Source organism: Narcine bancroftii, chromosome 1, assembly GCF_036971445.1.
Source record: "Narcine bancroftii isolate sNarBan1 chromosome 1, sNarBan1.hap1, whole genome shotgun sequence".
Classification (NCBI taxonomy): Eukaryota; Metazoa; Chordata; class Chondrichthyes; order Torpediniformes; family Narcinidae; genus Narcine; species Narcine bancroftii.
In genome coordinates this window covers 272587697-272613646 of record NC_091469.1, presented here as the reverse complement: position 1 = coordinate 272613646, position 25950 = coordinate 272587697, and the positions used below count along the sequence as shown (strand labels likewise).

At 39.1% G+C, this 25950-nt stretch overlaps 1 protein-coding gene across 6 annotated transcripts in view; it reads right to left on the bottom strand.

The window, feature by feature from the left end:
• Positions 1–25950, bottom strand: part of LOC138743593 (circularly permutated Ras protein 1) — an 89018-nt gene that overhangs the window by 18955 nt on the left and 44113 nt on the right. For all 6 annotated transcript variants that reach the window (XM_069899125.1, XM_069899118.1, XM_069899142.1 and 3 more), the window contains 10 exons: positions 22195–22288; positions 14050–14265; positions 9780–9923; positions 8662–8760; positions 8168–8259; positions 7705–7884; positions 5606–5653; positions 4078–4167; positions 2087–2238; positions 1282–1363 (listed from right to left, as the gene is read on the bottom strand). In XM_069899125.1, coding sequence (XP_069755226.1) covers positions 1282–1363; positions 2087–2238; positions 4078–4167; positions 5606–5653; positions 7705–7884; positions 8168–8259; positions 8662–8760; positions 9780–9923; positions 14050–14265; positions 22195–22252 — 1161 coding nt within the window. In that variant the 5' untranslated portion in view covers positions 22253–22288. The remainder of the gene's footprint in view (positions 1–1281; positions 1364–2086; positions 2239–4077; positions 4168–5605; positions 5654–7704; positions 7885–8167; positions 8260–8661; positions 8761–9779; positions 9924–14049; positions 14266–22194; positions 22289–25950) is intronic.

Sequence of the window (25950 nt, the reverse complement as noted above, 5' to 3'; positions counted from 1 at the left end):
TTGGAGTTAATGTCCTTGCAGAGACAACTTGAGAATAAGAGCCTTCTATTATTATTAAATTTTATTAGAGATGTAGCATCAGACCTTCATAGCTATCACCGGAAGTGTTTGATAGTGGATTGAAAACATGTCAACTGCAGGATGATATGAAAGGGGTATAGCTCTCTAACCTTCCCTCCTTCCCCCTCCCATTCTCCTCATGATTTGCTGTATAAAATATGACATGCTAGATAGAAGGATCCAGATATGATTCTGAGTTGGTACTGGGTAGAGAGAGCTCACGGAACATAGGATTTCAAAGAAATTTTAGTTGACTAATTTTTGTACCTCTCTGTAGAGCTGCCATTCCCATAAAATCAATTAGCACAACAGGACTTGACATAATCTCACTGCTAAAGACAATTCTGCAAGGATTGGACGGGTTTCACTGAGCAGAAATCTGCTGTTGCGTCTTGGGATGGTGCATAGCATATAAACTTTAAAGCAGACAACAACAACAAAAAAAAGTCATAGATTTTGGCAGGAATGGCAAGAAAAGGTAGGACAGTATAAGAGACCCCTGTTACAATGGGGTCGAGGATTAGAGGATTTTGGTACATATTTTGGGATTACATAATTCAGGATTTCATTATACAGTAAAAGTTCAAAAATCTAGATGCCAGAAACCCAGACCATCCAAGAATCTGAACTCTCAAACTTTTTAAATTCACCGGGTTTTTGTGTGAGCGCCACAGAGGCACAGAGGGAACAAGTGACCATGATTGATACAGGTAACCTTATCACAAAGAAATTCATTTGAATATTATATTTTTCTTCTGCAATGTTCATTTTTAAATATAATTTCAAGCATTACTTACCTTTTTTTGTAGTCAAAATGTACTTGTTCATCTCTTCTTTAATCTTACTTAAATTTGAATTTTAAAAGTACTGCCTGAGAATCCATAAAATCTGAAAATCCAGATCAACCCAATACTGAAGCAGTGCAGATTTTAGGACTTTTATTGTCGATCATTTGCGTACGTTTGCGTGTGCCTCAGCCCACCAAAATGGCTGCCACTCAATAAAGGAAGGCATAATAGGAGATCCTGAGCTGCTTGGAGTTCAGGTGCAGTCTATTCCACTTAAAGACAGAAGTCTTTTACCAACCCTGCTGCAACGTCTGGGGTTGGACTGTATCAGCCCATCATGTCTCTACTGGCTCTTCGAATAAATTATTAGACTCAGTTTTTTTTCTGCAGCCCAGATTCTAAAGGCCTTAATTATTGATGTTACCTGACTCACCTTTGACCCAGGACTCTCTGACGCCATTGACACTGCTACAAGTGCAGCGGGACCGAGGGCAGTGGCACCTTGTTCTCTCATTCTATGGTGAAAAATTACAATTGGTCAGATTGATGCAAAGTTGTGACCTGGCCTGTGTTGAGTTACCTAAACTCAGCAAAGGATAGCATTAAAACTCATATGACTTGGAATAGAAAACAACTTAGAGATTCCAATTAGATAGTGTGTGAATATTAGTTGAAGATGTGAATGTCATTGAGAAAATCAATGGTTTTAATAGAAGGTTTGTGGATACGATGTTGATAGCTTGGGCATTTAGATTGAGAGTCAATGTCTTCAGCAAAAGCCATTAAAAACAAAAAGAAACTATAAAACAGATGATTAAATAGTCAGATCACAAAATCAATAAGCTGCTCGTTATGAAAATTCCAGCGCTAATATCCATTCTCCACCAGCCTGTTCAGAGGCGAGCATTCCTGTCACCTGTGCTCTGTAGTTCTCCGGAGTGGATATTCTAAGCTCTCATCAGCCTTCACAGAGAACCTGCTTCTGAACTTATCTGTGTCTTTTTGTGTTATGTTACACTTGAATTTTCATTAACAAGAGTTGGGAGTGTCAAACAGAGTAAGTAACTTGATGTGTCCATTGGCACCACCTTGAGCATTGCTTCATAATCAGCCCAGGTGGTATGTGGTGGCAACTGTGGTTGACAGTATACTGTGCTATCTTTATATTACACAAATCAATTCCACAACAATGGTTAAAACCCTTTAAATGACTATAGGTAAATAATAAATTCACTTACTCATTGATCCTGGAGCTTAGGGTTGGAAAGCTCTCTGCAATGCATCGTGGGCTAGGATAATGTCTTCCTCTTTCTGTTAGGTAATCTGAATCCAACAGCTGATAATTGTTCAGTCTTATGGGCATCTGAGTTCCATCACCGTAGATTGTTACCTAGTCAAGGAAAGGGGAAAGAGCCCTGATATGGTCTGGAGGTCCTGTCAGATGTTTCTTTTGGTGCATTTCACTCAGAGATAATGTAACAGGCTGAAAAGATTGCAGACCTTCAAGCATAAATTATGTTCAATGAAACCTAGATTTCCAAGTTTTCAGGCTTCAGGTTTTTCTGCCTCGATCCACTAAAAAGACCATGCTCCCATCACCCTTGGAAGTTTCTGCTAATTATGCTTGTTGTCAGGCCTGTGGTGATAATCTCAAATTATATTGGTCCCTTTGAAAACAAGGGCATTAATTGAACACTTCAATCTTTTGGTAAATCAAGGATTTAAAAAAAAAAATCAATTTCAAAGAAAATGAATTTTCAAACACAGTCTGATTGTGTGGTTCATGGCAGATATTCTGTTCGATGAAATGCAAAGGAATGCAAGGGGAAATAAGGAAAAAAAAGAACACTTTTCAAAACCAGCCTGATGGATTACTGATGCCAATGAATCTTTGTAAAATTAAATTTAAAATAAATATACTCTACACCAAATATTGAAATTGTTTAATTACTGAATAGAAGTTAGAATTAGCAGGAAACATCAGAATGAAATGGTCCCATGGATCAAAATGAAATGCAAGAGATTCTTTATTCTGTTGCATATCTATTTGAACCTTCACAGCAGCAACTGAATCCATGTCACTTTGAATATTTAATTCCCACTGGACTCTGTAGTATATTGTTTACAAAATTGATCATTCAGAAGGTCGGGGAACAAAAGGTTTGGCCCTGGACATCATCTAGACCTAATGGTTCACTTGATGCACAAGTCCAATGCATAGTGATATATGAACAGTAGGAATATCATTTCCATTAGCATGAACCTTTCGCTTTATCCTCAGTTCAGCACTAGCAAGACTGTGGGAAGGCTACCAAGGGCAAGGGCAACCAGCAGAAATCCCTAATGCCTTTAATTCAGAAGGAAAACACAGTTGTTGCTGTGGATATTGGTCTTCTGTTATTGGGGTAGGGGAAGCTGAATAAATGGAGGGACTTGTATCCTAAACTCAGTGATTTTACTTGACAATGGGTGGTTGAAATGAGATACTGGTCCATTTCCCAGCAGTTAAAATTTTACCTCTTGATAAACAGAAATTTCACAGAAAATATTTTAAGGAAAGCAGATGTCAGAGAAGGATCATAATCCTCAATTATCAACTAGAAGGCCACCTGCACATCAGCCATCCCCACGAGATCTATAAGCACAAGCCAGAGGCTTATACTACATGAGCTCTGTGTTAAGAGAAGTGAATGTGGAGAGGTGGGGGTCACTTGATCAAGACTCTATAGTCTCTCCTTATGACATCAGGTTAAACTTAAACCATACCATGTTTGATTTTGAAATCCTATACCTCTAATGGTAACCTTGTTCGCATACACCACAAGACATGCTGCCCACTAGAGTATTCAGTTAAACATAACATATACTCAAACCAAAGACACATCCATCTTCGACACACACCTCTCAGGTACATTTAAATTTAAATTTAGACATACAGCACAGTAACAGGCCATTTTGGTCCACAAGCCTGTGCTGCAAAATTTACACCCAATTAACCTACACCTCACCAGTATGATTCAAAGGAAACTGGAGCCCCTGGGAAAACTCACACAGACACAAGAAGAACGTACAAACTCCTTACAGACAGCATGGGATTTGAACCCTGGTCCCAATCAATGGCATTAAAAGGGGTTGCGTTAATCTCTACGCCAACCGTGCTACCCCATGCTAGCTTTTTAATCATATCCACCCAACAATCTAATGTTCACCCATCCAAATGACACTGTACCTCATCATTAAATGTCACCAAGGCAACTCTCTTCTGGGGACAAGTCTGAATCAGGTGGTTCAATGAAGTCAAGATGGCTTCTTGAACATTCTGTAAAAATCAAAAAATATGGTCAGTATAAGAAATGTAGCTACCACACTTAAGCATGTTTCATTTTATAGGCTTTTTCTTATCATGAAGGTGGGACAAAGATTAATTAGTGGAAAACAGTTTATGATTATAGTATATGATTACAGTGTATGGGCAGGGAGAACTCCCCAATGGGTTTGCCGCAGCCTGCAGTTAGAAGCCTGTTACTAAACTGACTTTTGCACATGAACAGTCCCTCAGGGAAGGAATGTTGACGATTTCATACCTTAATGTTTCCAATTAGAACAGCATTAACATGTAAATGTGAGATGAAAGATTTCCTGCTTAGGAACTCTCAAAGGAAGTCAAGGTGATAATGCACTAACAGGCAAGGAGATTGAAGAGAGCAAAATTAGCCAATAAGGTTATGGAACCTCAGAGCTGCTTACTTGCTTGGTAATGCAAAAGTATTTGCTTACAACGTGCATGTTGAGAGATTACTTGATGTATCTCACATTAGTACAAGTGAGCTGTTGGATTGACAATGCCATGTTCTTTTTTTAACTCTGGATGACTCTGGAAGAGAAGAGCTCAAGAAACTGCAGCAATGCAAACAGTCAGCATAGGAGCAGCTTCTCCATCAATTGGCCCACATGGCATTCATATATAAACACCAATAATTCATCAATCGCCTCATTTCACCTACAAATGCAGACCTGAAACAGCAGAAATCACCTATTTGACAACTTTAATGCACGATTTACAAAAACAAGAGCAGCGTGGATAAACTGAAGGGTCACAGTCTTTTTCCTAAGCTAGCCAATTCTAGAATTAGTGATCAGAGTTTTATGGTAAGAGGGGAAAGATTTAAGAGGGACCAGAGGGGCATCTTTTCACAGTGGTTGGTACCTGAAACAAGCTGCCAGAGGTACAATTATTACATTCAAAGACTTTGGTACTGATGTTTTGATAGGAAGGACAAGTTGGGCTGAAGGGCCAGTGCCCTGCTGTAGGGTCTCACAAATAGGTTATTTATTATCAGCCTTTTGTTAGGTATTAATAATGGGGCCAGGTAGCAAACTGAAGGAATTAAGTTAGATCGATGCACATGGTGATCACTAATAGATATTTAATAGTGTATCTTTGGGTAATATTTGCAAAATGATAGAATTTTACATTCAACTCATGGGTGATTTATATGGAGCTGCACCAACTAGGAGTCCTAATTTTTCCAGTATGTGGGGATTAGTGACTAGGTCAGTTTTTTTGTCCTTCCTCCAGTGCCATTTAGAAAGTCATATCAAGTCACCTTCTTGAATAGCTATAATTCTGAAGGTGAAGATGCCCTCACCCGGGTTGAGTTTCAGGATTCAGACAAAGCATGATGAAGGAAATAAATGTACCTGCAATTCCCAGTGTATTCTCCCACCCACCTTGAAATATTATAGCAAATATGTACCTGCAATCTTGATACATGAACTTCCCGGAAACCATTAGTAGCGTTGACCTAAAGAACAGAATCAATGATCTTGAATGAGCTTAGGCATGTACAAATTGTAAACAATTTTACTCAGCGGGATACTGCATCGCAAGAATCAAAAGAACATTATGCTAAGAAGTAGATTAATGGAGCTAGAAGTAAAACACGAAAGCCCGCAGGCAAAGTGACTGAAGTAAAAACTCAATGCAGGCTCGTACACTGTCCAACCTGCTGGGTTTCTGCAGCATTGTGTTTTTACTTAGATTAATGGAGCTGCAATCCAATTCATCTGATTTTTGGTGGTGGTTTGAGGAAGGAATTTTGACTAGGGCATCAAGGAAATACACTTATTTAAAGTCATGGAGGGATCATTAACATCCCCTTGAATTACAAAATAGACAGTTGGGACTTCATCTTAATTGTCTCCCAACAATGCACCCGAGGCAACCAAATTGTGTGCATCTCTGACCTGAAAAAAGAAATGGATATGTCCCAGTGAAGCTAAGATGCCGTTGTAACTGGTGTTCATTTTACTCTGTAAAATGATAGGCTCTGTTTGTTTAGCTACCTTCAAAAACAGATCTTTGTGCTACCTAATATATTTGATAGCTCTAATCTTCAAATGATATGCTTGATTTATTTGTCTGAGAACCAAAAGTTAAGCATTATTTATTCAACAAACTTATTCCTGGCTCACTGAGTGAGTTCAAAAAAAGAGATACATTTTAAAAATATTTTTCTTACAACACAGGCCCGTCGAGTTGATGATAAGAACTACTGCTGGGGTTTTCATCTGCTTTGGTTGACTTCACTGTTTTTCCATATGTTACTATTTCAATTTTTATAATTGGTCTTCAGATTCATATTATACAAAGCATTAATCAAACTTTAAAAAAAAAATAATTATACACAAAAATAGTTCAATGAAATTCAGTGGAAGGCTAAGACAAATAGAGTCTTTAAAATTCAAATTTACAAATAAAAATGGTTGAAAAAAAAAAGAAGTTAGATTTGGTACCAAAAGTATTAGATGTTAAAAATTAAATAGAGGAGACAAAAAAAGGTTGAGGCTTGCGGAATAAAAATATTTTATTTTTTCTCCATTTTATAGGTATTTTCCTGTTTGCCTGAAGTAGGATGGCAGCGGAATCCACTGAAGAAATGCATGAACAGCTAGGAGGAGTCACAACTTGTATCTATTTTTCATTCTGTAGGGTTAGTATTTCAGTAATAAAGTTTGTTCTATCTCTTAAGTAATTTTATATAATAACGGATTTTCCAAGGAAGTGCCAGTATTTCTAGGCACAACCTCAGGCATTTATTCATGCAATGTTGAAAATTTGGTTTTCCCAAGTATGCATACATAAATGTGTAAGTCCCAAACTTGATGAAGTAGTATGAATTTCCCTGCACTACCCATAAAACCTGCTCCAATTGTATGGCCCAATTTAAATCTGTTGCAGGGCATTCTGCATTGAAGATAATGACTATGAGGGATTACGTCCAGACCTTTTTCATTCTTTTAGTTAACTTTAATTTTTTGTTTTGGATAATTATTCATCAATGTAAACAAACTATCCATTTTTATGCTTTGATTTTAATAATATTGGAATAATTTTGTATGAATTTTAGGAACATTCTTGGTATTTTGTCAGATTTCATATCCACTGAGATGTGCTCATTAAGATTGTCTTGTTTCTTTCAGTTTTGTGGGTTGGTTCTAACAATCTGCCCCCCCCCCCCCACCCCATCCAGTGAATAATGTGCAGAAGGCCCTGTCATCACACAGGCCCAAATGACTGAGGTTGCTTCATCCATGAACTGGAAATCTGCATAAAGTAAGTGCATATTTAGTTTTGAAGACTAGTTCCCTGACTAGACAGTTCACTGCTCTCCTCAAACACAGGTCATTATTTTTAATAATTTCAGAGCTCTATAAAAAGACCAACTCATCTTCCTTCATGAATAATTAAGTAGAAACTTGAGATGCAGTTGAATGCTGCTTTGGTTTCCGAAGACCCCTCAATGACATAATGTTCGAGGAACCATATCTGAGAAGCCCAGTATACCTCATTTACCTCATTTGTTACACACATGCTTCCAGAGATGTCCACACAAAAAATGACCAAAGAGTCATCTACATTGATATAATCATCATCGAGGATTGCAGGGATGTAAGTGACATCTTGACTGTGGGGTACTGTTCTGAAGGATCGAGTGACAACATTATGATTTTTACAGAATTCGCAAGGCCATACCTATTCAAGAAAATAAAGACAGTTCAGTATCTAAAGGAAGGAAAGGTTATCAAACAAAATATAACAGGCATTTATCTAAAAGACATAAAATTTCACTCTGGAGCATGAATAGGCCAATCCATTAAACATCATGCATTCAGACTGTTCCAGTAATACCAATGAGAAAAGAATAGGAGTGCAATGAAAATTTGACCAGAATTTATTATAGTTCCTTTAATTATAACAATGTTCTTATGAGAGATTTTGGTCTTCATCGTATTTGTAAAAAATGCAAGGGACTTACTATGTCTGCATGTTTCTGGTGAATCCGGCTAATGCATGACAAGACCGCTGAACAGTTCTGGCAGCGAATGGCTTCCTCAGACTGGGCTTGCACTGTAAAATAATAGAATTAAGATGATCAGTTAATATTAAAATGTTTAATCCCAATGGAATAAAATAAGGTGGTACTTAAAGTGGGATCACAGCCAAAAATGTACATTATTGATGTTTGTATCCTATCAATGGCCCAAGATTTACAAACTTAGAATAGCAGTTTCTGCTTCTTTCAGCAAATAATTAAATGAAATACTTTTCAGAAATATGTCACCATACTTTATATATACATGACATATTTCCTGAACTATGACCTAGCGACTTACAGCCACAAGATGGATAACACACGCCAGATTTGGATGTCAGTTTCTAGCAGAACAGAATGGTATGTCAAAATATTAGACCGGCCTAGATCTAATTCCCCCTCGCACAAAAGGACAATGAGCCTGGTCATCCACTCACCATTACTAATCTCTGCTAACTTTGCCAGGTTAAGAGAAACCACATTTATATTTGCTTTCTTGTTTGTGTTGGAAGTCGAGTTCTTTGAGGGTGGATAAACTGTAAGAAAAATAATTGCATAATAGGTTCCAACATCTAAAATATTATCAATTATTATTATCTTACACACCAAGCTATAGAAAGGGTAGCAATGTCAGTCAGCCAAAAGAAGAAGTGTGAGATAGAGTGGGGCGGGAAGCATTTGGAGAATGGTTTCACAAGCACTGGGTATTCAGTAGTGCATGGGCCAATGACCCATTTTATACAAACTGTATCAGTCAGTTCAGTGTGTGCTCCAGTCTATTTGGCCTATGGTTCAAGATTCAGATGAACCTTTTCCATTTGCGTTCCACAAATTTGCCCTTCCAAGTGGAGTTCACTGGATCGTAATGAGGAGAGAGTCCATGGCCGAGCTCCTTATAACCTTCATTCCCATTTTAAGCAAAGTGTCTTGGCCGAGATTTATTGTGATGCCCAACTATTGCTCAATGGCCTGTCAATAAGTTTGTCTTGAAGCATGTTATTTTATGTTCACATGAAAAAAATCTTCCTCAATGAAACAGGGATAATTAAGTGACAAGGTTCCCTGAAAGAAAATAATGAATTGCTTAATGTCCATGGTCATTGTGGATTCCTTGATAATAAGTACTTGAACCTTCTTCTGTTTTAGCACCTTTATTTTATACGTTATGTTGGAAAGGTTGACCAAATCTTCTAAGGAACCACTGTATTAATTCAGTTATTGATCAAAGGATGACTCATGTTCGTTCATGCCAATTAAGTAATTTTAAAGTACAGCAAAATCCCTGGTATCTGGATTTCAAGCAACTGGCAGCCTCAAGCAATTGGAAAAAACTCATGAAAAATATGGAAGTTTAAAATTGGTGGCCCTCGCTGTTAGTTCACCAATCAGGCAACATGCAACCTTAAACAACCTGAAAATTCTCTTATCCAGCATCTACCAATCCCCATAGGTGCCGGATATGAGGGATTTTATTGTATATCTATTGTTGGGGACATCTATAATTTGCTGAGTTTAATAATTTTAAGAAACAAGATATGTTTATTGGCATACTCACCACGCTTGGGCCTTGGTGGAGGGACCTGGGGATGTGAGTGCAGTCTGGCCGGTAAAGTTGTGCCAAGTTGATGTGTAGTGAAGACATCAGGCTTCTCCATACTGAGGCGTGGAGGCAGAGGGGGAGCCTGGTTGTCTTCATCATCTGATACCAAACACAATAAGAGGATATGGAATTTTACAAAAAATGCACATGGTTCACTAATGTCCTTCAGGGAAGGAACACCTGTCATTCTTACTCCAACGAGCCAATATGCAACTCCACCCACATAGTTGACTTTTAAATGCCCTCTGAAGTGTCCTGGTAAGCCACTCAGTTGTATCATTACTCCTATATTCAAAGTAATAAAGAAGAAAATGAAACTGACCACCTGACACCAAACTAGGCACTAAATTTAGACACAGCCCAATCAGCCTTGCAAAATCCTTCTAATGTACATTTGGCGACTGGTGACTAAATTGGGAGAGCTGTCCACAGACAAGTCAAGTAACAGCCTAACATAGCTCATTAAAAAATGTGCCAGACTCCTACATCTCAATTCCAGGGTATGACTTGTTCTAACATCAGGGCAGACACATCAGCACAAAAGGCTGATAACTCGGACAGCACTGTCCTCCTTTTGGGACAAGGCGAGGAAACATCCCATGGAATCTTCAACATTAACTTCAGATACCATAAAATCTTCATGGCATCAGGTCAAACATAGGGAAGGAAACCTGTTCCTGATTACCACTACTGTTCCTGGCTAGCAAATGGTGAAATAGTGTGTCAACATGTTGAAAAGTACTTAGAAGGACCAGATTAGCAAGGACACAGAATTGGTAGCACCATTACTGACCAAAGTGGACCACCTCAGTTTCACCAATCTATCAATGTAGATGCCATGTTGTGATTGTATTAGTAGAAGTGACTGTTACAGAGTTCTCTTGGACACAAATTCCCTTCTCACACTGAGGATGCCTCCAATGCACTACTGTATATGACAAAACAGTTGTGCTGAATGGGACAGTTTCAGATTGGGCATCCATGAGTGCTGTGGTCAATCAGCAGTATCAGGGATGTGTGCGGCCACAACCTCATGGCCCAGAGTATCCCTCACTCACCAATAATATCAAGCCAGGCTCATTGAAGAGTGCAGAATGGTTCACTGTGTAGTTTTGAGGTGCTACTCTAGCAAAATTATAATGCCAGATATGCAGATCTAAGGATTCTTTCTTTGGCTTGGCTTCGCGGACGAAGATTTATGGAGGGGGTAATCTAATCTAAGGATTAGGGCATTTCAAAAAGACTAGATCATTAACTTCACAAGGGCCTTTAGGCATGGTCGATACACACTGGCCTTGTGTCCTGATGCTGAAAATTAATGAAAAGAAAAGCTTTTTCACTATTCTATAGTCATTCTCTTCAGTTTTCTTTTCTGAAATATTAGCTCTGCTTCTACCGGGTACTTGTCCTTGTCCCAACATATAGGGCACAACTAGATGTTAATTGGTCTTCAAAACAACATCTCGCTCATTTGTCTTTGGTCTATTAACTTGAATGTATAAAATCTAAGATCAACATTCCTTAATTCTGATTTTATCCAGTACCTGATTCTTGTAAGATTAGGGATGAACTATTTTGGAAGAAGCTGTGTGTCTGTTGCAAGTCATATTTTCTTTCCTCCTCTCCCTCTTCCTCAACCTCTATGTTTGGCTTTTATTTGAAGCACATGGTTGCACATTCTGTTGTCAGGGCAGGCCAGGTTTGGTACATCATTTACTCCCTGGGCTCTATTCCCATTATGAATGGTACACATTTATGTGACAAAATACGTCTGATCCAAAATTCCTAATCTAATATACTTCCTCTCTTGATCCTTCCTGACTGCTATAAAATAGAACCACAAATCCAGCAGTTTTACCACAACAGTCCAGAGATCATCAGGAATGATTTACCTAATTTAATTTTAGTCTGATATTTATATCTTGGATTAAACTTCTTTATAATTCCCCAGTTGCCTCGGTTTTTACTAATACCCAAAGATCGCCATATTTTCGATTATTTCGGGGCACCAGGCAAGGGTGCCCCCTTAGCCCTTTATTATTTAACTTAGCTTTAGAACCTTTGGCAATTGCTATCAGAGAAGCACCCAATATTACTGGTATTATTCGTTGCAGGGATATTCATAAAGTATCACTATATGCAGATGATTTATTGTTATATATTTCCAATCCTGAAAATTCTATTCCTGCAGTTTTATCTTTATTAGCCCAATTTAGTAATTTTTCGGGATATAAACTGAATTTAAATAAAAGTGAATTATTCCCTTTTAATGGATGGGTTCCTATTTATGATAGTTTACCTTTTAAAATAGCTAGAGACCATTTTATATATTTAGGGATTAAGATTACTAAAAAACATAAAGATTTGTTTAGGACTAATTTTTTCCCTCTATTGGACCTGATCGGCAGTTTACTTACCAATTGGTCACCATTATCTCTATCCATGATAGGCCGAATTAATGCTATTAAGATGATGATCTTACCTAAATTTTTATATATATTCCAAGCTATACCTATTTTTGTTCCTAAATCTTTTTTTGATAAGGTCGATTCTAAATTGTCCTCGTATATCTGGCAAAACAAGAATCCAAGATTGGGGAAAAAATATTTACAGAAATCTAAACTAGAGGGAGGGTTGGCATTACCCAATTTTAGAATTTATTACTGGGCAATTAATATTAGTTACTTAAGGTATTGGTTGAATTATTCAGAATTATCTCTAAATCCCCATTGGGTAAATTTAGAAATTAAACCGATATAAAATTTTTCAATTAGCTCTATTTTGGGAGCTGCTCTCCCTTTTACTCTTACTAAATTATATAAACAAATTGATAATCCAATGGCTAAACATACACTACATATATGGTTTCAATTCCAGAGATTTTTTGGCCTAAGTCATTTTATCTTGGAAACTCCTATTGTACTAAATTTCCTTTTTCATCCCTCTCTAATTGATCAAGCTTATTTACTCTGGAAAGTTAAAGGTATAACATGCTTTTCGGATTTATTCTTGGATAACTCTTTCATGTCATTTGAACAATTATCCATGAAATATGATTTACCTCGATCTCATTTCTTTCGATATTTGCAGATGAGGAGTTTCTTAGTTTCGACTTTACCCTCTTTTCCCAATCGGGAGACTACGACTGTTTTAGAGGATATACTATATTCAAAATTCCCTCCAAAAGGTGTGATATCTAAATTATATAATATAATTACAAAAATAAATTCTGGGACTTTTGAAAAGTTTAAAAATGATTGGGAAAGAGAACTCAACCTTCATATTTCTAATGAAAATTGGAATAAAATTCTGCGACTGGTAAACTCTTCTTCTCTATGTGCAAAACATTCACTAATACAGTTTAAAGTTGTTCATAGAGCTAATATGTCTAACGATAAACTCCATCGCTTTTATTCTCATATCAATCCTATATGTGATAAATGTCAATTGGAAATAGCTTCCCTTACACATATGTTTTGGTCCTGTCCCTCTTTACAGAATTATTGGAAGGAAATTTTTTCCATTATATCTACTGTTTTGAATATTGATTTACAACCACATCCCATTACTGCAATTTTTGGATTACCTATGATAGATTTGACTTATTTATCTCTTCCTGCGGATCGTATGATTGCTTTTCTTACACTAATGGCTAGAAGATCTATACTATTGAATTGGAAAGAGGTTAATCCTCCCACTGTTTTCCAATGGTTTACCCAAACTATACTATGTTTAAATTTAGAGAAAATTAGAAACTCTGTCTATGAATCCCCTTCTAAGTTTGAGTTAACCTGGCGACCATTTATTCAATATTTTCATTTGTGGTGAGTTGATCTGGCTCTGTTTTCTTTCTATGATTATGTATGATAATTGGGCTGTAAGATGAGATCGGAGTGATCGGCGTGGTTTAGCTATATCTGTAGGTTGTTTTTAAAGATTTTTTTAAAGTTTTTTTTAAATTCAGATTTGTTTTTTCTTCTTTTTTGGGTTTTTTTTTCTCTTTTTTCATATATTGTTATTAATTATATCTTTTTTTTAGAGATAGTTCACACCCTAAACTGATCTAAATTTTTTTTTATGATATATTTTTATTCTGTAATATTATTGTTTAATATCTCTGTATTAATTCATTACTTACTATGTATTTTTTATATCTCTTTGAACTGTATGTGTTTATAAATTATAATAATAATAAAAAGATTGAAAAAGAAAAGGAATGATTTACCTGGGGGCTGTGCTGCTTTGGATACAACAGGAGGTCCTGGATATTTTGATTTGTTCTTCCTATGTGCAGATTTTGGCACTGTGGCATACAGGCATTCTTTCATGGTTGGAGAGGATACTAAGAAACGATTGTCGTATTCATGAACACTGCCTTGGTTCTCTGCTGTTGGAGGTCTGAAGCTTGTTCTTGAATATGTTTGGGGGTTTTCAAAAGAATCTGAAATAGAAGTCAGTTAGTTTGGTCTTTGAATAAAACGGTTACACACTGTAAACAGTAATAACACTTCATGGCACAGCCACAGCTGTTTTGACAAGGACACTGCAAGAAAAAGAAATATTCAGAGGGCCCACAGCAGAGCAGATGAGGACTCGCACACTTAATGGTGAAATACGCCCTTTACTTCACAACCCCCCACTCTGAATGAGCAATATGAGTGCATCCTACATTGGACGACAGCAACTGAAGTTGAGGGGATGTCAACATCAGTGGAGGTGAGATTTGGTCTGAGCTTCAGGTGTAAAGGCAGTGATAGCATTTGCAAGTTAACCACCAATCGAAGTGCCAATAGTGGCTTAGGATGGGGGTGGGTGGGGGTGGGCTCAGTTGGACATACACTAAAAATATCCACAGCAATGGATAGGGAGAGGAGTCGGAGGAGAGACAAGAGCAACTTAAAGGAGGACTTAACAACAGATGACTTAGATTTCTCTGAGAAGCCTGCATGTCATAAAGTCACCAGAATGAATTTGAAAAGTGTACTGCCAACACAAACTCACTTAGCAGTACACAAAAATGTTGTACCAGATGATGGAATTTCTAGTCTAGCACTCCCAGTTCCAAGTTAGAGTAGAAGTCAAGTAAATCTGCCTCGACTTTACCTTGTGCCCAAACCTGTATTTTCAAACTATTCAGCATAGAAATAGGCCAATCAGCCCTTTGTTCTTGTGCTTGTTCTTTGAAAGTATTATTCATTATGCCTCACTTTCCTTTGGAACTGGAAATCTATCTCCTACTTTAGTCACCCTGCAGCCCCTCAGAGTCACGTCCTAGAACCACAGAGAAAACAGGTCCTTCAGCCCATTAGAAACCTTCTTTACTGTTTCCACGTCTTTCTCAAATGTATTAACCATGCCATCTACATTGTCATCCAAATCACTAAGAAAGATGACAAATAACGGTGCATCCTGCACTAATTCCTGTGCCACGCCACTGTTCACAGGCCTGGTAGTACTTGTCCTCACGTTAAACAACTTCTCCTTTAACTCGTCTCACTTCCTCCAAAACAAAGGAGTAGCCACAGGTCCCCTCATGGGTCCCAGCTATGCCTGCTTGTTTGTGGGCTTTGTGGAGCGATCCATGTTGCAAGCCTACACAGCCAAGACCCCTCAACTGTTCCTCTGATATATCGACGACTACTTTGGGGCTGCTTCATGCACCCGCGATGAGCTTGTCAACTTCCACTTCGCGGCCAACTTCTACACCTGATCTATCTCTGACAACACTTTCCCCTTCCTGAATCTCTTTGTCTCTATCTCAATATATACAGGTGCTTACCTGTAATTCTAAAAACCGAAAACCTCCAAAAACTGAACATTTTTTCTGTGGACGTGCTCACCAAACATGACCCGATGCAACCCACACTGCTTAAAAATTCCATGTCGGTCCATATCGTTAATTAGTGGAACACGAGAGAATGTTTATTTTATGTGCCACTGGAAAAAAAAGAGTTCAGCGCCTCTGTATAAGAACGCCCGATTCATCATAGATGGCACGACATCGACATCAGATGCCTCTGCTGCTCACTGACTTTGATCACCAGAACAATGACGACATTGTTGTAATGTGTTCTTACTGCTTTTATGTTTGATGTTTTACTTAAAAGCTTAGTATGAGCCAGTTATATTTGAAGTTTTACTTATAAATAAAAAGTACACTAGTGACTTTATGATTTTTCCTTATTTCACCACCCCCCCCCGTCCAACACCATCGCAACGTCCCCCTTCCAGCACCATGTGTCTTTGTTTTGCGTGAATCTGTACCGCCACCAATTTAATTCTATAATCCTAAATCATCCGAATACCGAAAAGTATCCATTCACAAGCATTTTGGATAAAAGGATAAGCACCTGCATTACAAACCCACCAACTCCCACAACTTCCTTGACTGCACTTCCTCACACTCTGTCCCCTGCAAGGATTCCATCCCCTTCTCTAAATTTCTCCACCTCCATTGCTTTTGTTCCCAAGATGAGGTCTTCCAGACCTGATCTTCCGAAAGGTCTGCCTTCTTCCACAAACGTAGCTTATCAGCCTTCACCCACACCTGCTCCATTTCCCACTCATCTGCCCTGGACCCCTCTGCCCCCAGATTAAACAAACATAGAATCCCCCTTATCCTCACCTATCACCCCAACACATTATCCTCTGGAATTTCCTGCATTTACAGCAGGATCCCACTACTTGACACATCTTTTCCTCTCTTCCCATCTCTGCCTTCTGTAGGGATCACTCCCTCATGCACTCATCCCTCTACACCAATTGCCCCCCACCCCCGGCACCTTCCCCTGTGGCTGCAGGAAGTGCCACATTTGTGCCCACACCTCCTCCCTCACTATGGTCCGTAGCCCAAAACAGACCTTTCAATGTATCCACAGGACTGATTTACTGCATCTGGTGTTACCTTTGTGGCCTTCTCTACATTGGAGAGACTGGGCGCAGATTGGGAGATTGGATCACTCAGCACCTTCGCTCCATCCGCACCAGTGACAGAGACCTTCCAGTAGCCAACCATTTCAGTTCTGTGTCACACTTACAGGGTTGGTGCCAAGGGTGGGGGTGGGGGGGAACCATCCATGGGCATTGCCCCCCAAACGAGGTGCTATGCGGCCCCCCCCCCATACGGTCTCAGCCATCCTTGGCCATCAAACCCACCCCACTCCTTCCCACGTCAGTAGCATCTAAGTTGTCGCACGCTAGCGACTCTCCACTCGTCCCTGACACTCATTTGCGTCAAGCATCAGTAGCATCTATTGAAGCTTGACGCAATAAATAGGGTGCCTTCCTATCCCAAGTCAGAGGGGTGGCCTCAAAGACTGATGTTCCTCTGCTACTAGAACCTCACCCCCTTCCCTGTTGATAGGATGGATCCTGCCAGCAACCCCTCACCCGTTAACAAATCGGTCCCTGCCCCCCTCTAACTCATTAATGCCCTCCTCTAACATACATTCTGGTGCCAACCCTGCATACTTCCATATTCATATGTCTGTCCATGGCCAGCAAGACCATCTGCAAGTATGAGGAACACCTTGATTTTCCATCTGGGCACTCTCAAGCCAGGTGGCATTAATATCGACTTTTCTGGTTTCTGCTAAACTGGTCTCCTTTCCCCCTCCCCCCTTCCTTCCGCTGTCCAGTTCTCCTCCCTCCCTTCCCCTCATCATCCCTCCTCCCCTTGATCTCTGCTGTTCCCTCCCTCCCTCCTCCACGTTTCACCTCCTGCCTTTGCAACCACCCCTCCCCCCTACTCTTTGGTTCTGATGCCAGCTGACATTTTCCCATACCTTGATGAAGGGCTCAACCCTGAAACGTCGGTTATGTATTTTTACCTTTGCTACACTGTTTAACCAGCTGAGTTTCACCAGCATTGTGTTTTTACTTCAACCCACGGTGTCTACAAATTTTAGTGTTTTACTTCAAATGGCTAGCTCACCCTGGATCCCATGGAATTTGACCTTCTGGACCAGCCTATCATTTGGATCTTTGTCAAAGTCTGGGTAGAGAATGTTTACCACTTTGTCCTCATCAATCTTCTTGGTCACTTCTTCAAAAAACTCAACCAAATTCCTAAGACATAATTTCCCATGTACAAAGAGGTGGCACTGTTAGCGCAATGCTATTGTAGAGCCATTGACCCGAGTTCGAATCTGGTTCTGTCTGTAAGGAGTTTGTATGTTCTCCCCATGTCTGAATGGGTTTCCTCTGGTTTTCTCCTGCCCTTCAAAACATATGGGGGATGTAGGTTAATTGAGCGGCACAGGCTCATGAGCTGGAAGGACCTGTTGCTGTGCTGTTTATCTAAATCTAAATGAAAAAAATTTAAGACCATGCTGACTATCCTTAATTAGTCCTTGCCTTTCCAAGTACAGGTAGACTTTGTCTCTCGGAATCCCAACCAATAACTTACCCATGGCTTATATGAAGCTCGCTGGCCTATAGTCCCCTGGCTTGTCCTTACAGCCCTTTTTTTTACACAAAGCCACAATGTTGGACACCATCCAGTCTTCCGACACCTCATCTGTTTAACAACTATGCAAATATATCTTATAAGATTCATATAATTTCTACCCTGGCTTCCATGTCAACCTGAGATACACTTGATCAGGGCCTAGGGATTTATCTTTCTTTATGGATTTTAAGATGTCCAGACCTCTGCAATTTTTACTCTTTCCTAGACATCACTATGATTAATTGTCTGGATAAGTATTGAAAATATCATTATAAAGTAGATCTAACAATGAAAGAACAGGGAGACAGGAAGCCTACATCTCCTCTGGGCAAATGCTCTTCCGTGAGGGTGTTTGCCTGGTGAATACATTCCCTGGTTTAGTGCTTGACGCTTCTGTAACTGTCGAGAAAAGTCTACACTTCTGTATCTTGTTCACAATATGGTGCTTGTTTAAGTTATTCTAGTAAAGGATTGCATTACAAATATAAAAGCAAAATTACATCAATGATTTCAACCACACACAATTTGCGATGCATATCACAAACTTTCTGCAGTTGTACTATTAGATACTGAATGTATTTAGCCCTGGAGGTGCTGATAGGGAAATTTCACCTCATTTGACTGGTTTGTACATTTTGAGCATGGGGGTGTAACAGAAAGACATCAATTCACACCTGCTGATGTAACCTCAGAAAGTTTTATCAAAAAACTTTGAACGTATTCAACCACACGAATAAAATGTTTCTCTGGCAGTGACACTTGTAATAACGGGTGGAAGTTCCACTTGAAAATTAGTTCCTAAAATTTCCAGTTGATCTTTTTCCTTTCCAATAAAATTTCTTCCCTCTTTATCTACTAATCACTGGCTCAAGAAAGGCTTCCAGACTTAGTCGCCAGCATGAACCTTTACTGTGATTGTTGGAAGTGACAAAGACCTTAGCCAGTGAAGACAAAATTCCACTCCGCAGGCGGGATACAATCAAATAGTGGTACATGGTTAGGAAGAGTTTAGAACAGGGGTGAGCAACCTATGGCCCATGGCCCGCATCCGGCCCAGGATCTAAACTTATTGCCCCCCTGCGCCCCCCCCCACCCACCCAGCCAGCACCACCACCACCGCCAGCCCCGACTAGTGCTGCCACAACCCCATGCCAGTCCAGAGCTGTCGCCATTCACCCCAGCCTGCCATTCAACTTCTGACATGCCATCTGGCCCACGAATCATAAAAGGTTTCCCGCCCCTAGTTTAGAAGGATATGGACGGTAAACAGGAGTAACTCAGAATGCCAACTTGGATGATATGGACTGATTAGGTTGAAAAGCCTGCACCGTACTGTATGTCTATGAGTCTGATTTCAAATATGTGACTTCTGCTGAGTGAAAGAAATCTGGTGCAACAGATTTCAAATACAGTAAAACCACTGGATTAGTAAATGCCAGATAAGCAAGTTTTCTGGTTGCTTGAGACTTCCTCTTATAATGCCTAACTAATACTCTAGTATTAAAAATAAACAGTTTAAAAGACAAAAGAGAGTGCAAATGGTAAAGTAATTTGAAGAAAAATCAGCCTTCCCATAACTTACAAAATTTAAGTTTGAAACCTGGTCACTGGTGCTGTGTAACAGCACTGCACTAACCACTATGCTAACTGTGTTGCTATCTTAATTCACCCCCTCTCCCAAGTTTACAGATAAAGCCTTGCTATATGTTTAATAATGTACTAATACAGATAAAGACTCTTACTAAACAGGGATAAGAAGACACTTTAAGAAAGTCACCCCAATGCTGAGCGGAATTAACCAGTTCTTCATCCTGGACAATGCTGTTTTATTAATGCACAAATTATCTAAACTTTATTCAAACAGCTGCTATGAGCAAAACATGACCAAGGCACTCTGCCAGCTGAATATTTGCTCCCTTCTTCACCAAAGGTTTATTATGGGTTACTTCAGAGAACATTGACACTTACAATTTTAAACTTTAATTAAATTTTTATTTATTCTTGTTTATTTCATTTTTAAAATTATTTATTTTCCTCCATTTTTTTGCTGGTTACTTGAGGTTGGCGGTTGCTTGAACTGCAGGTTACAGGAATTTTACTGTATTCATCTGAAAGATGATTCCACAAGAATTAAAAACAGTGATAAAATGTTTAAGAATCTCTAACGCATAATTTGTGAAAATAAAAGAAAGCAAGAAATGGAATCAGATTATCACTTTTCAACTTTCTGGTTTGAATCTAATCAGAGTTCTACCAACTGAGTAAAAGTATGAAACACTGTCACTATATTTACAAGATGGTTTGTTACAGCTTCATGTTTTGCTGTCACATTGAGCAAAGAAGTTTCTGGTGACTACCCATAAAATAAATAATTAATTAGATCGTAAGGTCAGGATGAGAAAAGTCAACTGATAAAATTTTCCTTCTTAATTCGATTATTTCTCCATTCTATGAATGTGAGGGAAACACCAAACCAAGAACTGGCAAAGTAAAAGACCAATATTAACAAGATTTTATGGAGATGACCTTGTTAACAGAAAATCTGACTTCAAAACACGGGTAACATTCAACAAGCTGAGCATCATTTGTGGGGAAGCAAAATCTGATGGAGATTGAAGCAGAAATTCTGACAGCTGCAACCTGCTTTCCTGCACTGGTCTATTTGAATTACATTGTTCAGTGTGGAGAAAAAGCAAATCAGAAGTTCTTTCCCCACTTATAGTGGGCCTCATTAAATTTCCACTAACATCCATTTCCACCCTGCAAATAATTTTGCGCTGTTATCTTTTTTTTTTGACCCATCAAGGTGTAGGAGCAGATGAGAAATACTGATGAGCTGCCTACTCAGCCCACTTTGTTTGCCAGCACATAATGATGTAGAAATGACTTTCTACAGATTGATATAATCAAATACAAAAACTTTCACAAGTTGAAATGACACGTGGTTGAAGCCATTTTCAGACACGGTAGAAAAATTCATAAACATAAAATCTCAAGAACATGCATTCAGTCTTAGGTGTCTGGTAAAGAAAGTGTTACTTTTTAAATCAACAAATTGCATTGAAAACTCACATGGACTGGGTCCTCAGATTCACTCAATACACTAAAGTACGTTGAAAATGAACCAATTTCCTCATGCATCAACTGACCTCTGCATAGCTAATTTCCACTGTTTGTTAATTAAAAGGTCACAGCAATTATTTCACTGTGATTTCTTTGAAGATCGATGCTGTGTAAAAAAAAAATAGATGATCCTCATTAAGGCAACTACCTTAATTCTCCCCAATGAATTCCTCAACAGCTTCTCTCCAGTGGCTGAAAGCTGCTCTCTATCTCATAATGTGGAGTTTGTCCATCCATGTGGAGAGTGGACATGATCCAATTCTCAAACCAATTCCAAGGGAAAAGCAGTGCACAATGTCAGTGTCAAGGAATATGTACTTTTTGACATCATAAAACCCTTCATTAAGTGTGAAATATCATTCTCAAGCTTGGTTGCCTTCAAAAAACATGTTTCCATGTTACTTCTACTACACAATGCCATGCAAACTGTAGACTCAACCAAGAGGTTCATACAGACACAATTTCAAAGCAGATTGGTGTTATTCAATCATTCTCACTGCAATGCTGCACCTCACCTCCAACCAGGTTCTCAGTGAATTGGAGCTGGTAATAAGCACAAATAAGAAGCTGTTCAACCCATGTCACCTCACTGCATAAACAAAGTTACTCCAGTAACTCCAGAAGATGTTATGCAGAAGTTGAGGCTGTGTTCTGAAGCATAAAATGAGAGGTCCCTTATACCAGACATCTGCAAATCTAGCCACTTCATTTCTTTGCACTAAAATTGAACATATTAAGCACAGAGATATTTGGAAACTTCTATAAATATCATTAACTAATCAGTTCATCTGCACTTACCATTTGTGGAAGTTAGGTTTTGAGAATTGTATATGATGTGACTGCATGCAAATTCCATGATTTCAACCCAACATCCAGTTGGTAGTGAAGTGACCTAAAGAAAGAAAGGAAAACTTATTTCTGGAAAATGAGCCACAATGTCTTAAACTCAGTGAATATGGATCTTAGCCCATTCAATGGATATGTTAAGGATTGTTTTCTTTGGGAAGGAAACCACTGGAAGGTAATCTAAACCAATCTAAAATAATGAAGGAAACTGAGAAAAAAAATAATATAGAAAAGTAAATGTTCACCCCATTTTGAAGGACATTATAGAAATCTAAAAAATCAATAGGAAGTCAAATAGAACTATTTCATTCAATAAATAATTATACTTTGTGAAAATGCTTCCTGGAATAGGTATTGAAATGAACAGCCTAAATGTGAAGAAAAGACTATTGGATAGACTTCTGGAAGGAGAAGGATGGAGCATCTTGGTGAGGAAGAATCAATTTCATTCTTAAAATTATTGTAAGGATATTTTTAACCAACTACCTTTTGTCATTTAGAAACAAATTTATCATTTCACACATGCGTTGGCAGCACTTGTGTTCTGGAACAGTGATCTTTGCGTGTCATGCACCAGTAAATATCACTTGACTGCATTATTTTTTTGTAACCACTCTCTATAGAATTCAATAGGCCTATTTTTAAAAAATGTGATAAACCCAATTTTGTCAATGTACATTAAAAATCATAGATTTGTTCAAAACAGGTACAGACCCTATGCCCTACCAGGTCCACGCCAACTTTTTTGTTAATCTATGCTGAATCCTATTTGCTTGCATTCGGTCCATATTCTTCTATTGCATACTCTTCAAGTGCCGAACTAAATGTCTCCAAATGGTTGTGTTTGTATCTAGCTTCACTACTTCCTCCAGCTATCAACCACTCTGTGTAAACAAAATTTCCCTCAAGACCCCTTTACAACTCCTACCTCTCACCTTTAGCCCATTCCCCGTTGTTTTTGATACACTTACAACAGGAAAGGCTCTTTAAAAGTTGTCATAACCAAAGGGTGGTAGTGGGAGAACGAGCTCCCACTGCTACACAAACCAACCAAGTCTAACCAAGTCTAACTCCTGATCTTTATGTGTGGGATAGTTGTTATGCCTGGTGGAGCTGTTCTCACTGACAGAAAGGGCAAAGGTGGGCCACTGGTGCTTTGAAACCAGTTGCTCCAGGCAAATGGGGTTCATTAACCACGGATGGTAACTCATCTAGGAGAGGGAAAACTCTGATTTCAAACCTCCATTGTCTTATGGCTATAGCTGTTCACAAGTAAGGCTTTGGGAGTAAACTCAGAGGAAAAAGCCGGAGTTGGAGTCCTGAAGGCGGCTGACTGCTGTACCCAGCACTGGCACGGCAACTTGCTGCAACAAACTGCATCGACTTTTGTCATTCCTTTGCACCTGTTATTAGCATGGAGAAGTGGGTCCCACTGCATGGACACATACAGATGCCCATATCAACTCTGCCCTGGCTTGCACCTGGAGAGGCCACTCCAGCTACTACCCACGGTTGACCATGACTGACAAAGGCTACTACAGAAAAAATATACTATCTACTCTATCCATGCCATTTGTAAAATTTTATATGCCTCTGTCAGGTCAATCCATAGGACTGTAAGAGTGGCAGAGAGGATCACTGGAGTCTCCCTCCTCACAATCAGCATGATCTACTAGGATCATTGTCTGAAGAGGGCATGCAAAATTACTGATGACCCCTTCAACCCTGCACACGGCATCTTTCAGCTGCTCCCATTGGGGAAGAGATACAGGAGTATCAGAGCTACCACCACCAGGCTGAGGAACAGCTTCTTCCCACAGTGGGAATGCTGAATGACCAAAGGAACTGCTTAAATTATACATCTGAGACTCTCATTTGTACAAAACAATATTTATTTATTTTTAAAACAGATATATTACTTGTCCTACATATGTATTATTTGTCTGAATGGGTGTTAGGTCTGGTTGTATGACTGCATGTTATTGCACTGAGGACCGGAGAACGCTGTTTTGTCGGGTTGTACTTGTACAATCAGATGTCAATAAACTTGACATCCTACCACTACTGAATTTCCCAAAATGTATTACCTCACAATTGTCAGAATTAAATTCCATCTGCTAATGCTCCACTCTATGTTCCATCTGAGCCAGGTTCTACTTAGCATCAAACAGCCTTTCTTGCTCTGTACAACACCACCAACTTACATAATCTGCAAGCTAACTCTTCAAGCCTCCCATGTTCACATCCTGGTGGTTCATATGTTTTGCAACCAACAAAGACCCCAGCACCAATCCCTACTTATCATAGACTGTTAATTAGAAAAGGAAGCTTCCACCAGGGAAAACAACCCAGCCTTTCCAATCTTTCTCCATCATTAAAGATAGATAGTAAGACATTTAATTTGTGTGGATGTGAAACCAACATAATATAAATAGATTTGTGAATTTTAATGTGAGACAACTGAGTTTGACAGATCAGGAACTGAACTTTGACAGTGAGGACACCTGGGAGATGAAGATGACAAAATAATGCAACATGTTGAATTAGAGAATGTTGCTGAGATCTTGATGATGGAATTTGGTAATGTGAAAAACCTTTTGTTCAGCCGGAAAGGTTGGAGGACATCAGAGAATTAAAAGCAAACCAACACATCAACTTGCATGGGCACCTCAGCCATTTCACAGGACTTCCCTGTAAACCCCTAAATCTAGTTAAACTGAATTAAAAAAAACTATATACAAAAGAAAATAATTGTAGTTCACTTTTAATGGAGTCTTTAAAATAGAGATGCGTCTAATGTGCTTCACATGGTATTGGGGGAAAGTATGCAGAACTTGAGAAGAAGAACTGGGAGCACTGGCCAAAAGCTTTTGTCAAATAGGTTAATGCCAGAGAGGGAAAGAGGGATGTAACAGCCTGGATAAGCACAGGGAAGGAATGCCAGGGAGCATGGTTTAAACAGCCACAATGAATTGTAGCAATGAAGTGTTAAAGTGAGGGGTTTTAAAGCAAAGCTAGTGTAAGGTGTGAAGGTTCACGAGCCACAAGTTGGACAAGTTGGTTTGGTGTGGGATGTGGGAGGAGGATTTGCTTGAGTCAAAGACGGAAGGTGGAGGAAGACCTGGAGAACATTGGTATGACTCTGCCTGGAGGTGAGGGAAAGTGAAATATTGGTGAAGGTATTAGTGCAGCTGATGCATGGGATATGAGGGTCCGAGAAGGGAAACTTCATTGCAAAAAGAATGCGTGACCAAGATCAGATTTGTTTGTTTTTAATCTGCCAGCCAACAGCACATTTAATTTGGAGGCCTATGTAGTTAAGTACATTTCTCAGCCTTTGTATTTGACTCTTAATTTTCTTCCTCTCACATCGAGAATGTAGCAGATATCAGGATGACAAACCTTGACAAAGCTCAGCAAGTGGGTGAAATTTTTTAAAACAAAAATTGACTTTATTTACCATAAATTTACAAAAACTGTTCCATCTCTTCCCACCCTTAGTTTCATGTCTATACATTTGCACCAATGTACATTGTAACATTCATTTCTATTTACACCTTTACCACCACTGTGGCATCTTGTCACTTCTCCCCCTTCTGTTTCTTGAGGGGTTTCCTCTCAGTCACTGACCCTCAATACCCAATAATGGGAGGACTGTTGATAGTGGTCCTTCACCACAGCTCTTGTGTTGCCTGCACCAAGCCTCAG